At 45.9% G+C, this 14,724-nt stretch overlaps 1 protein-coding gene across 1 annotated transcript; it reads right to left on the reverse strand.

Annotated features, from left to right (window-relative positions):
- Nucleotides 1-40: 40 nt before the first annotated feature.
- On the reverse strand, nt 41-13,915 carry LOC123640253 (RNA helicase Mov10l1-like). Its single transcript, XM_045554710.1, is given in 5 exon segments — nt 41-210; nt 213-353; nt 5,947-6,109; nt 11,821-12,005; nt 13,819-13,915. Coding segments are annotated over 5 exon segments (756 nt in total).
- Between the last annotated feature and the right edge of the window lie 809 nt (nt 13,916-14,724).

Here is a 14,724-nt window from a genome sequence, read left to right on the forward strand (position 1 = left end):
CCTTAGAACACTTCCACACGGAAACCGCACACCGCAGGACTTAATCATGCCAGCACTCTACATTAGCCTCCACTTCCTTAAGGAAACAAAACTTTTCAGTAAGAGAACAGGCTCCTCTTTGGCCAAGACTAAACTTTATCTTGGCTTCCCAACACATCCAGGAAACTCCTGGGCCATGAAAATTATCCCGCACAGCAGGTCTGGCAGAACCACGGGAAGAACCGCTTGTCGGCACGCTACCTTGTCCACACGCTTGTGCCTCAGCGGCTTCACGGATATGGCCTCGCTGCTCCACGTGCCGGGCCGGATCCAGTACTCAGCCTCCACCCAGTCTCCCTTGCAGGGCTGGAAACCTGAGTGGTCAGGGGCAAACCCAGCAGTGTTAAGGCGTCGTACAATTACTCGCGAGTCGTCACACACTGAAGTCACTTTGGTTACAGCTCAGCTAGGTCTGAACTTCTTAAAAAGCACTTTCTACCAGGGTGAGAAACCAGTTTATCAACCTTGTTCTCTTCTAGATTTAGCCAGTTAAATGGAGTGGAGAACTACAAAGAACGACCTGTCCAGAAAGACAATTGTTGTACCAGGGTCTCATCTGTTTAGCATATTCCCCGTACTTTGCAATTAAAAAAAACCCTCAAAGTACTATTATTAACCACTGCAATAAAACAAGCTGGGGACTTCAGATTCTAGAAGGTGCAGGTGTACATGTGGTACACAGGTCTACTCACACGCACAGAGGGGCGGGTGGCAGTGCCCTTCCCCCTTTCCCCGACACAGTGTTTGTATCCCGCCCTGCCGGGGACACATGCAGGGAACTTGGTGACAGAGGGACGTGCACACAGGCATCCCAGCTCAGGCGTGGGGAAGCACGACGCCCCAGCCAGCCCCTTGGCATACGACGGCCTGCAGGATACAAGGTGCCACTGGCTCTGCAGCGGGCAGGGCTGGTGGGAAAGTGCAGGCTGAGCAACGTGAGGTGGCCGAGCTGTCCTGACAGGAACAGGGCCCATCTGCACAGGTTGGGTATGGGACAAGGTGTAAAGTGACAGCTAGTAGCTACAACCTTCTTGTTATTTTGCAATAACAAGTAATAAGCTCAAAAAATAGAAGTATGTAACCAAATACCAAGTTTGTGTCTCCAGAAACCTAGTTACGAACAGGTAACTGAGCCCACGCACCTGCTGACGTCTACGTCCAACCCAGGACTGTCTCGGAACAGGAGACCGATCTGGCAGAGCACTGACCTCAGGGTCAGCCGGTAATTTACAGAGACAAGTGCAGCTGTAGGGATACAGTGTGTGCAAACCACGCCTCCATTTATCACATAATTATTTACCATAATTTTGATAATTTATTTCATATTTTCTTGGGCATACATGAAAAGTGAAGTGGAATGGTTGATGTGCTAGTTCTATAAACAGTTACTTTAAAGAAAAAGCCAAGTAAACAAACTGAAATAACTGATTTTTTTCCATCAGAATCATGGAATCAAAGATTTCAGAGCACTGCTTTAAAGGAGAAATATCTGACCTTATTGTGACTGCTACTGTAAATGCAGTTGGAAAATCCACTCCAGGAAATAAAAGTATTTGTTTTCACAGTGTTTTTTAAGTAAGACCTCTAAATTTTGGTTACACATTTTTCAAATCAGCTGAAAATCTTTAATTGAAGTATTTAATAAATATGGAGCCAAAACTCTTCAGCTTTTGGTATCTGTTGCAAATTGCAGTTATTGAAAATAAAGCTTGTAAACAGGAAGATACACAAGCATTGGAAGAAATGAACCAATTAGATCCTGGAAGCTTGACAGGACACACAAATGAGAGCCACAGTTCGATGACTGGACATGAGAACACAACTGTGAAGCCTTCACTGCCCTGGGCAGGCCAGGACTCTGCACTGGGTGAAACCGAGGTGGCCCACACACTCAGGAGAACCACAGACACAACTCGCTTGATGAATTTTAGTTTATAAAAATGTTTCAACAGTTATGTACTCGAATAGAGGCAAAGAGAGTACCTGAGAAAAACATTTGTTCTGAAATAGTTATAAGTTTCAATAGGAAAAAAACCCAGAATTGTAAATATCTCACATTTTGCAGAATTTGCTGAATTTACTAATATTTCCTCAATTAAAAATGTTATAGCCCACAAGAAAGAGTAAACCAAAGGTGCCTACAATTTGAAATTCATCAACCACAAAATGCAACTTTGAAGAAGACTCCAGGCAATTATATGAAAAAATAAAATTAACATCACACTGGAAAATGTATTTTTCAAAAAAATACAACTCAGATACTAAGGAATTGAAGTATGTTAGTATGTACCAAGAATGTAATGTCCACGTAATCACTATGAACATTGTTTTAGTATACCCAGTTATTATTTTTCTTTTTTAAAGAAAGATTTTTGGAAATAATTTCTGAATGATACTACTTTAAAGGTCTGCTAATATAGTAAGATCAATGTTAGCCAATATATAAATATTTCAGGCCGGGCGCGGTGGCTCACGCCTGTAATCCTGGCACTTTGGGAGGCTGAGGCAGGTGGATCGCTCGAGGTTAGGAGTTCAAGACCAGCCTGAGCAAGAGCGAGATCCCGTCTCTACTAAAAATAGAAACAAATTATCTGGCCAACTAAAATATATATAGAAAAAATTAGCCGGGCATGGTGGCGCATGCCTGTAGTCCCAGCTACTCGGGAGGCTGAGGCAGGAGGATTGCTTAAGCCCAGGAGTTTGAGGTTACTGTGAGCTAGGCTGATGCCACGGCACTCACTCTAGCCAGGGCAACAAAGTGATACACTGTCTCAAAAAAAAAAAAAATTTCAGAATGATTTAATTTTAATTAATCTTAACACCCCTTTCACTTCTCAGGTGTGTACTGGTTTGGACACTAAATCAAGTGCTCACCCTGGCCACAGCTCTGCTGTGAAGCGGCTGCTCTGCAAAAGCTGGGGCCTGGGGAGGGGGACAGAAGCCTCCGCCGGGCACCAGGCAGGGGGAGCCCATCCCTAACTCGCCACCTGCCGCCCCCCACCCTCTGCTAGTGCTGTCCCTGAGCACTGAGAGCAAGGCCACAGTCCACATGGGCAGGGACCTGGGGGGGCTGGGAAGTCCGTCTGGTGCAGCGGGAAGTGCTCCAGCCTGGGGACTAGGCAGAGGGCGTGTTGGGCACAGGCAGGCTTCAGAGTGACAACCTAAGGACCTCAGGAACACTGGGCACGAACGCAGGCTGCACTGGCCGCCACAGAGCCATCTAGCACAGGGCAGACCCTGCTGCACCAGGCCTAGCACTGGGTGCTTGGCCTAGGGAAGGTCTCAGGAAGGGACTTGGGGCTTCCTCTTCATCCTCTAAGTGGGTGCACAAACCAGTGTCATTAGAAAATAAAGCCAGCATCTGGTGCGTGAGTCAGCAGGGCACTGTGGCAACACTGATGCCCTGAGGCCGTGCACCATCAACCTGGCTGCAGGACGACCGGCGCTTACCCGGGAACGAAGAGGAATGAGACGGGACTACCACACACTCACAGGTCAGATCCCACCTTTAGGCCGGCGGATCTCACCAGGGGCCATTCTGTCCCCCAGGGGCCGTCTGGCAATGTCAGCAGACATTCCAGGCTGTCACAACACGGAGGTGGGAGCAGGATGCTGCTCGATACCCCACAAGGCACCAGGCAGGCCCAGCCACAGAGAATGGTTCAAGACCAAAGGGACTGTGCTGTTCAAACACACGTGAGCACACTCTTCTCCAGAGACGTGTCCTCAAAACAAACACTGTCCACATCTGCTCGACTCCCACACTACAAGTATGCCTCCACCTTAGCCGCCCGAGTGAGCCGGACCTCACCCGGTTACTCAGAGGGTTGTTGAGGAGGAACAGAGGCAGGGCAGCACGCATCACCTGGACTCTCCTCCTGCCCCACCTGTGACCCTCAGCTGCGTCCCTCCGGGCTGCACGCAGGGAGGACCCCAGGCTGCCCCACCCCAGTTCTACCACACGACCTTCACAGTTTCTGCAGAGCACGAGACATCTAGTTGTTTCATCTGTTCACTGTCTGCTCTTGCTCCCACTAGAATGTGAATTCCATGAAGCAGTCTCAGCACAGTGAGGCATACCAGTACGTTCAATTAATGTCAAGAATAAAACAGCACCTTCTAACTTTCCCGTAAGTAAATGAACAATTTAGCAGGATTTTCCTTTCCTCACCTCTATTTCAGAGATTATAAATAAAGTTTCATGGGGACACAGCCACAGCCTCTTGCTCAGGTACGGCCCTGGCTGCTTCCAGCTACAGATGCCTCCGTCCCAGAGAGGGGGGTCTCTGCAGAGACCTCGCACGCCCTCGCACGGCCTGGCCCTGCGGAGTGTGCTGACCTCTGTTTTAGAGTCCCATGATCATTTTTTTTCACATTGTATTTCTCTTTCAAGAATGTTCTTTTGCCACATCATTAGCTTCTATAATCAACAGCAATTCTGACATATTTGTGTGGCACTCTCTCAGCCTTGAGAGAACAACGCGAGTCCCCTCACCTGAGTTTTTGTGTACCAGGGAATTCCCCAGCCTGAGGTTAGCAGCCCCACCCCATCTCGGTCCCCAAGGCAACCCTCTCTTCTGTGCCTCACCCACATCCACAGCGTCAGGCCATTCCTGGTCTTCTCCATCTGAGACGTGTCCCCATGAGGCCCCCAGGAGGGGCTTTCTGTGAGCATGGGTGAGTGGCTGGGACGATCACTAGCATCTTTCCCAAGAACTGAGAGTTCCTCCAACAGGACAGAGATTTTAAAATTCCCATAGTCACCTATCAATTTCATCCTGAGGACCCCATGGTTAGCAATTGAAGTCTAGAAGAATAAAAGTGCTCTTCCACTCTTCCAGTAAAGTAGTGGGCCGAGGTCAACCGCTCTCTGGCTCCCAGGCTACAGGCACCTGACTGTGCTCAAGGCGGCAGAAGACCCTACTCCTACTCATCTTCTGGCGTGCGGACTGCCAGGCTGCACAGTGGACATCAGCTCAGAAAGCACCGCCCCAGGCAGCCTTCCCAACCCTGTCCTGATACGACATATGCACAGGGGGGAGAGGCCGTGTCTCCTCTTAGTCTCTGTCCAGCTCCTTACTCACTGCTGCAGGCAGCAGGTGCACAGTAAACAGCTGTTGAATTAAACACAATAAATGGCATCGAGAAATTATGTCTTTAGGCATAAAAACAAAACCTTAGATCAGCCAAAAATGAAAGGTACAAAGCTATCCCCAGGCCCAAATATTTTAAAACATTTGAAGTACTTTACTTTTATTTTTTTGGAACATGGTCTTGCTCCGTTACTCAGGCTAGAGTGCAGTGGCATCACATAGCTCACTGCAACCTCAAACTCCTGGGCTCAAGTGATCCTCCTGCCTCAGCCTCCCGAGTAGCTGGGGAGCGCCACCACGACTGGCTAATTTTTCTACTTTTTGTACTGACGGGGTCTTGTTCTTACTCAGGTTGGTCTCAAACTCCTGGCCTCAAGCAATCCTCCTACCTCGGCTTCCCAAAGTGCTAGGATTACAGGTGTGAGCCACTGCACCTGGCCTGAAAGTACTTTAAAAAGATACTTTGTATGTTTGTATACCTGTAACACTGTCGACTTAGACTAGTAACTTAATAATTATATGGAAGGAACTACCCAGAGATTAGAGACTGCATGCAACAAATCAGCACAAAAGCAAATGAGAGCTCAAGTTTAAACAGTGACCACGCCCACCCCAAAGTCCACCCTACATTCAAAAGCCTCTGCACTAAGCTGGCACCTGGAGAAGACACCCAGTCCCAAAAGCCTCTCAACAAACAAAGTGTGCCCAAACTTGATCCTTTCAAGGACATACGCAGCCATCTCAGATTTACTACACGAAAATTATTTAAGATACACAAACTTTTAGATGTGCAACAGACACCCCCCCAGCATACCTTCACACACACTCTCCAGAGAGAAGTACGTGGTCTGGTTAATGTAGCCGGCACTTTCCATTAGCGAAGTCACACAGCCGATCAGCATGCGGGGGGTGGAGTCTGACAGCCCCCCATCGTGGTTCTTCCTGTTGTCTTCCCATTTATCACAGACAGCTTCTACCTGCAGGACAGACAAGCAGCTTTTCAAACCATAGTAAGAGGACCACGAGAAAAGCAGACTATAGGCCGGCATCCCTTAGTCCACCAGGGCTGGGAATTCCAAGATCAAGGGGCTGGTGGATCCAGTGTCTGGTGAGTGTCCTCGTCCTGCTTCATACGTGACATCTCGATGCAGCCTCACCTGGTAGACAGGGAGGGGGAGTTCTCCGGGGTTTGTCTTATAAGGGCTTCACCCCCATGACTCAGTCACCATCAAAGCCCCCACCTCCTAATAACATCACACTGTTGGTCAGAATTTCACCATATGAATTTGGGGGGATACCACCACTGAGTCTACAGCAATCCCTTATGAATATAGATACAAAAATCTTCAACAAAATATCAGCAAACTGAGTGTAGCAGCATATTAAAAAGCTTGTACACCATGACTAAGAGGGGTTCATCTCAGAATGCAAAGGTGGTTCAACATGCAAAAATCAGTCAACATAACACACCACACTGATAGGATGGGGGAAATTACAGGAATATCTCAATTGATACAGAAAAATCATTTGACAAAATTCAATATCCTTTCACAAGACAAACACTCAATAAACTAGAAATTGAAGGGAACTCCTTCAACATGTTAAAAGTCACGAAAGTGGAAAGTCCGCAGCTAACATCACACTCGGTGGAGGAAGACTGAAAGCCACACCCACTCTCCCCTCTTCCATTCAACACGGTGCTGGAAGTTCTTGCCAGAATAATTACCCAAGAAAAAAGAAATTAAAAGTGCCCAAATTGTTAAGTAGTAGTAAAATTATCTCTGCTCACAGATGGCATGATCTTATCTGTAGAAAACTCTAAAAATTCCACACATACAAAAAACGGTTAGAGCTAATAAATGAATTCAGCAAAGTAACTTGATACACACTCAACACACAAAAATCTGTTTTATTTCTATAAACTTACAATGAAGAATCCCAAAAAGAAATTAACAAAACAATTCCATTTACAGCAAAATAAGAAAGAACAGAATACTTAGGAATTAACCAAGGACATGGAAGACTTACACACTGAAAACTACAAAATATTGACGGATGACATTAAAGACCTAAATATTAATAAATGGAAAGACATCACCCAAGTTCATGAACTGGAAGACTTAGTATTGTTAAGATGACAATGCTACCCAGAGCATCCACAGATTCAATGTAATTCCTATCGAAATCCCATCAGTGTATTTTCATATAAATAGAAAAACTCATCCTAAAATTCATACGGAATCTCAAGGGCCCCTTAATAGCCAAAACAGTCTTGAAAAGGTATGGAGGTCTCATACTTCCTAATTTCAAAGTTTCCTACAAAGCTACAGTTATCAAACAAGTGTGGCACTGGCGTGAGGACAGTCATACAGACCAAAGGAACAGAACGGAGAGCCCAGAAAGAAACCTTCGCACACATGGTCCAACTGACCTTTGACAGGGTGCCAGGACCATTCAGCAGGGATGCACATTTTCTGTTACAGTCTTTTCAGAAATAGGGAAAACCAGATGTCCACATGCAAAAGAATGAGGTTGGACCTTTACCTTACACCATATACAAAAATCAACTCAAAGTGGATCAAAGACTTAAATTTTAAAAAACTAGAAAACTCTCAGTAGAAAACTGGGGGAATCTTCGTGATCTTGGATTAATCAATGGTATCTGAAGTGTGACATCCAAAGTACAGGCAATAAAAAAAGTACATGCAATTAAAAAAAGACAAATTAGACTTCATCAAAATTTAAAGCTTATGTACATCAAAGGATACTATAAAGAAAACAAATGACACAATGAGAGAATGTATTTGCAAACTGTGTATCTGATAACAGATTACTATCTAGAATATATAAAGAATTCCTAAAACTCAACAAGAAAACAATCCAATTTAAAAATGGGCAAAGGATTTGAACAGACACTTCTCCAAAGAAGATATACAGATAGCCAATAAACACCTGAAAAGATGCTCAAAATCACTAGTCATTAGGGAAATGCAAATCAAAGCCACGATAAGATACCACCCCACACCCGCCAGGAATGCCTGTCAAAAAGAAAAATCAAAACAGCAAGTACTAGCAAGGATATAGAGAAACTGGAACCTTCCTACACTGTTGGTGGGAACATAAAATGGTGCGGCCATTGTGCAAAATAGTTCATTGGTTCCTCAAAAGGTTAAACATGGTTCACCATATGACCCAGAAATTGCACTCCTAGGTATATACCCAAAAGAACTGAAAACACGGGCTCAGACAGATACTTGTTCATAGCCTCATTATTCACAACACTCAAAAGGAAGAAACAGCCCAAGTATCCATTAGCAGATGAATGGAGAAACAATGGAATATTATTCCACCATAAAAACGAACTTTTGATACATGCTACATGGATTAACCTTGACAACATTACACTAAGTAACACAAGGCAGACACAAAAGGACAAATACTGTGTCACTCCACTTGTGTGAGGTATTTAGACTAGGCAGATTCACAGAGACAGAAAGTAGAACAGTGAATAACTGTTTAATGGGTACAGAGTTTCTACCGGGATGCTGAAAAAGTTCTGAAAATAGATCATGGTGATGGTTGCACAATGGGAATGTACGTAATGCCACTGAATTGTACACTTAAATATAATTAAATGGTAAATTTTATGGTATATAAATTTTACCACAAGAAAAAAACTCAGAGGCAATTCAAATTTACACCAAATGGGATCATATGCATAATGTAAAAATGGTTCACTTTAGGAAACTATTCATATTTATCATATTAATAGTTCAAAGAAACAAAAATTACAGGATAATCTGAAAGATGCTGAGAAGTACTTGAAAGACCACTGACTTATAAAAGCAAGAACTGCAAGTAAAGATGAACACTCCTTCCGATAAAGAAGAAAGATCCTGCCTCCGTGTAAACTGGGAACAAGTGTAGGGACAGCTGATGCACCAACAGGACAGTGACATCTACAGACCCAGATGCCCCTTTTCCACATTGTAACATTTCTAAGATCAGGATGGGTCTCACAACCTATATTTCCATCTTAAATTTTCATTATTAAATTAATGGTGTGTCTTAAAATCAATGGGAGTCTTTTGGGAGATCCTGCTGGGAAAGACCATGTGTGAGCCGCATGACAGCAGCTCAGAGAACCAGGCACATGTCCACAAAGGTTCTGAGTCCCAGATTACCTATGTAGGCTTCTAAAGCCGAAGCACTTCTTTTAATACACATAAAAAAGTGAGGACTATGGTGTAACTTGAAGTTGCACAGGCAATCTTTGAAGGAAAAAACACATAATAAAAAAATCGTAAGAAGAACAAAGAGGGTGGTGTGAATGAGCCAGTTCTACACCTCTCATGATGTAAGTCAGTAAATACTAATGTTGGTAAGTGAAGAAAAAACATAAGCTTATTGTTCCAGTGACTCGAGTTCCTACCAGAAGAGCATTAGGTCTGAGATGTGAAAGTGCAGGAGGGGAGTGAGGAGGGAGGTTCTGCTTTGCATTTCGGAGCCTGTAGGCCGGAGCCACCTGTAGGACTTTGTGCAATGACAGAGATGTTCCCTATCTGTGCTGCCCAATTTGCAGCCACTGGCTACATTTAGCACCTGAAATGTGGCAAATGAAACTGAGGAACTACTTTTAAATTGTATTATCTTTACTGTTTTAATAAATTTAAATAGTTGCACATGAGCTGATACTACCATATTGAACAGTGCAATTATAGAATTTGAATTATTTTATTTTTATATGTATGCATTATTTTTAAAATGTGAAAGATGACATTAAGCATTAAGATGGCACTTACTAACTATAATGGTAATAATATGCATCTCAAGAATTTTTAAAAAGTAGTTAAGAGCTCAGTAAGTTTGCCAGCTTCCAAAATACATTTAAAAAATCAATACCTATTCTATACAGGAAGAAAAAGATTAATTTGAAAATACAATGTAACATTACACTGATAATGAAACAAACACATAAAAATTATTGGAAATAAAATTAAGAAATCTGTAGAACCTAAATGAAGAAAATTATTGAACTGAAAAAGAATACAAAGGTAGGCTTAAAGGACAGACATAATTATCTGTGGTTGGGGAAGACTCTGTATGATCCAAATATCAATTATCCTAAAAGGAATCCATAATTATCCTAAAAGGAATCCACAGACTCAGTGCCAATCCAAGCAAATATGAGCAGAGGAGGAAAAACAACAAAAAAAGTTTCTACAACACATCAAGCAACTTCATTCACAACTAAGAGTAGGAAGGGAAACTTCCTTACCACCTGTTACAGGAACCATGTCACTGCAGCCCACAGCACAGGCATCAGGACCGAACGTCACATGCATGTGGGATTCCAGTGTATGATAAACGAACCTTCCAGATCAGCAGGGAAAGAGTACGTGACTCAGTGGAATGACTGGTTCCCCATTAGGAAAGAATGCCTGGTTCCTTCTCTGTGCACCAAAATAAATTCCAGATTAAATATTCAAATGTTAATAAATGATTTTCAAAGGAAAATTTGAGGGAATATTTGCAATAATAAGTGGAATAAGCCTCTCTAAGGATTCTTAGGAACTCTAGAAGCCACATGGAAAAGACACGTTTAACTACATAAAATGAAACTCCATAAAGCAAAGTCAAAACATGACTTGGGGAAAATACCTACACTTTAATATAATAATTTTCCTTAAAAAGCTCTACTTTCCCTAATAAGTTAACGTGCTTTAAGACTTAAGTGCAAATTAAAGTTTTAAGATTGTTTTTCACTTATTAGATTGGCAAAGATTTCAAAGATCAATAATATCCACACTATTGTCAACATTGGGTAACAGCTAGTCTCTCATTCTGCTCCTGAGAGTATAAATTAGTACATTACTGGGTGTTAATTTCATGATAAGCATTAAACTGTTAAATCTGCATACCCTTTGACCTAGCCATTCTACCTCCATTAATTTATACTATAAAAATCTTTTTATATAAAAAAGGAAGTTGCTAAATAATAGAGTCCACTAATTATCTCTGCTAATCAGATAACAAAGGGTCCAATAGTGATCATTTTTAACAATAAACACTACAAAAACAGACACAGAACTGTTAACTGTCCTCCAAGGCATAAATTTATAGGTAAACTTCACTTTCTGAATTATAAATTTCTATGCTGTTTGAATGATTTACAGTCACCATTTATTTTTTAAAACAGAAATCATTATAAAATATAAGCTGGGTGAGCTGACTCACACCTGTAATCCTAGCACTTTGGAAGGCCAAGGCAGAAGGATCACTTGAGGCCAGGAGTTCAAGATCAGCCTGAGCAACGTAGCAAGACCCTCATCTCTACACAAAATAGAAACATAGCTGCATGTGGTGACACATGCCTGTAGTCCCAGCTACTTGGGAGGCTGAGGCAGGAGGATCGCTTGAGCCCAGGAGTTTGAGATTGCTGTGAGCTCTTGATGATGCCATCATACAGTAGCCTGAGCAACAGAGTGAGACTGTCTTAAAACGCACACTCGTGCGTGCACCCACACACACACACACACACACAACCAAATAAAAGCATCCCCTCCAAGGTATATTCTACTCACTCCCTCTTGGCTGAGTCACGTCTGAGAGCTTAACTAAACATGAGGAAAGCAACATGAAGCCCCATGGTGAAGACAGACTGTTCCCAAATGAACTCAGATCTTACCCTGATTGCTTTCAGTCCATTAGACACTTTATTCTCTTCCACAACCGCAATAACTTCCTGTCCGACATTTAGGAGCACTTTGTTAGTCACAGCTTCATTGGAGAAGTAGATCAAATCATCAATCATGCCATAATCACTGCAGTATCTTGTCACAACACCTTGTATAGTTTTCAACTTGGTGTCGCCTGAGATAGGTAAACAAAGAGGTTACAATGGCCACAAGTGCAAGCCCACACTATGATTAAGCCCGACAGGGAAAGGCAGAGAACATGAGCAACCATCAGGGACAGGAGCCTAACAGGCTGGATTTGAGGTACGGCAACATCGCCCGCAGTGTCATGTTTGGAACGTCGGGTTTAGGAGGCGGATGGCCAGGTTCCTCTGAGGGGCGCAGGTGGTGGACGCGGTGGGGAAAGCCCTGACTCCAGAGCCCGGGGCTCTGCCTGGGTCTGACTCCTAGCTCTTCTACTGCCATTTGTGTGACTCTGGACAAGGTCCTTAACCACACTGCGCCTGCTATCATCTATAAAATGGAGGCAGTAATCGTCGCTACCCAAGGGAGCTGCTGGAAGGTTAAGTAACAATGCACGTGCACGTACAGCCCTCCGCATGGCTGACACAGGTCGGGGTGCAGCATAAATTGTTGTTACTTACATCAGCATCTGGGGAGTCACTAACATGCAGTTACTACTATTATTTCCTTTCATCACCATCACCAGCCACAGCAGCAGCCTCAGAAGACTGGGGAAGGTCTCTATAAACGTGGCCCTGCCAGGAGTTCAGGGCTTGGGCAGGCAAGGCTGGCTGAGGGGCAGCGCAAGCCCTCAGCCACTCAGTGACAGATCAAGAACCACTGCTGCAGCCACTGTCCTCTGAGTCCCTGATGCACCTCAGCAGACACAGGCAGAACCTTGGGCACCCAGGTTACATTACAGGCATGGAACCTTAGTGCTGTGTGGAGCTGGGGCTCAAGGTGTCCTTCAAAGCCAGTAGTGCACCGACGAAACCAGACCAACGAAGCAAACTGCTCCAGGTTAGTCACTTGTACAGGCATCAGCACATCTGACACAGACGGCCTTTACCACACTGACTTCAACAACTGACAACGTTTCTGATGCTGTTTCTGGCTTCTCTTGTGTAGAATTCCACCTTTTTAGGGGCTAAAGAAAGCAACTAGGGAATCACTACTGTGAATTCAATTCCCCTACAGGAGAAACTGGGAGAAAACATCAGTGAACTTGGGAGTAGGCTGCTGTGTAATTCTGAGGGCCAGGAAAGGGGCAATCTGTCAAAATTGTAAGTACATCCCAAACTTCAGGAAGACAGGTTCAAAAACGACTTGAAGAAATGAGGACTGTGATGTCATTACATTCTGAAAGGACAATTTAAGATTACCAGGATTCTTATTTTTCAGAGATTTCTAAACGCACAACTGCCAAGTAATGGCAATGACAGAGAAATGGGAAAAATACGTAGAGATGTTGGCACAGATACGAATGCAAAGCGGAAATAAGGAAATACGGCTCAATAGAGGCACAGACTTAAAAGTCCAAAAAAGCACGCAAAATGCTATGTATGGTTAAAAAGCCTTTTTATGTCATGTTGGGCATATGAAGACAGAGGACCAAGAAAGGGACATGCCTTAGTTTTAGAAGTGAAAAACACACAACAGATGACAGCAGCAGTTCTCAAACCGTCCCTATTCTACCCAAACTCCGTGAAACAAGCGCGTTAAAAAGAACGCTGAGTGCTGTTTCCCCTCATCTCACGTGTACACGTGTCAGGCCCGGAACTGCGGAGGCGGCGGTCGCCGCACGGCTGTGCCCGGGCCCTGCCCGCAGGCAACAGCGCGCGGCCCTCAGCTCGCCCTGCCCCGCCGCCCCCGGCCGGCCCGACACCGGGAGGGACACCGGGAGGGACGCCGGGGCTCCGCAGAGCAGGACACGGCAGGCCACGCCAGCCAGACCCCGCGCCCGCGCCCGCGCCCTCCCCCGGCACCTTCCGCGAGCTCCAGCTCCGGCCGCCCGGCCTCCTCCTCGAGGGTGTCCGCCTTCCTCCAGAAGAAGGCGGCCAGCTTGGCCGCGAGGCGCAACATGGCGCTGCACCTCGCCCGCCGCCCACGCACGACGCACTCTTGTTGCACGCGGCCGGCGCCGCTGCGTGCCCTCGGCCAATGGGGTCGCGGCGCCTGCGCCTGCGCCTTGCTCCCGCTGCCCTGGGCCAATGGGGTCCTAGCGCGTGCCTCCTGCGGTAGCGGTTAGAGGTTGGCCGTTGGCCTGTGTTGCCACGTGAGGGGCGCGAGGTGCCGATGGGAGTGACGTCAGAGTGAGGGGCGGAGTAGAGGGGCGGGGCGTGTTGACCGATGGCAGCAGGTCCCGAGCCCCGAGCCCTAACCTGTCCCCGCGCGTGGCCTCCCGTCCCGTCCTCACTCAGGCCAGACTCGCCCACGTCCCCGGGCCGCGGATCGCGTGGGCTCTGGCGGTGCCCGCCGGCCCCTGGCCCGCGGCCCGGCCGCTCCCCGCCCGGCTGGGTGTGGCGCTGCCCCGGCCTGCAGCGGGTCGGTCCCAGAGCCAAAGCCGCGCGGCCTCCTGTGGACTGGAAACAGCCCTGAGCCGCCTGCTACTGCACGGACCCCCGGCCAAGGGGGCCCAGAAACACCCTCAGACCGAGTTCCCCGCCATGACCGGGTGGGAGGATCCAGCACAGTTGGGTGTGTGCTTTCCCTTCACGACTATTCCCGACTCCTGTCGCTTGCAGAGTACGCGTATCTGACCACCCCGCTCAGTGCAAACTCCTGTTCCCTTTTGTCTGTTCTTGGAAGCAGCAGGGCTCAGCTTCCCAACCTGTCGGGATGGCTGCGCAAGAGGCTGCTGCCCTGTATGAGAAATAGAGCTCTCCTTCCAA

Source organism: Lemur catta, chromosome 6 (genome assembly GCF_020740605.2).
Source record: "Lemur catta isolate mLemCat1 chromosome 6, mLemCat1.pri, whole genome shotgun sequence".
In the NCBI taxonomy this organism is placed as follows: domain Eukaryota; kingdom Metazoa; phylum Chordata; class Mammalia; order Primates; family Lemuridae; genus Lemur; species Lemur catta.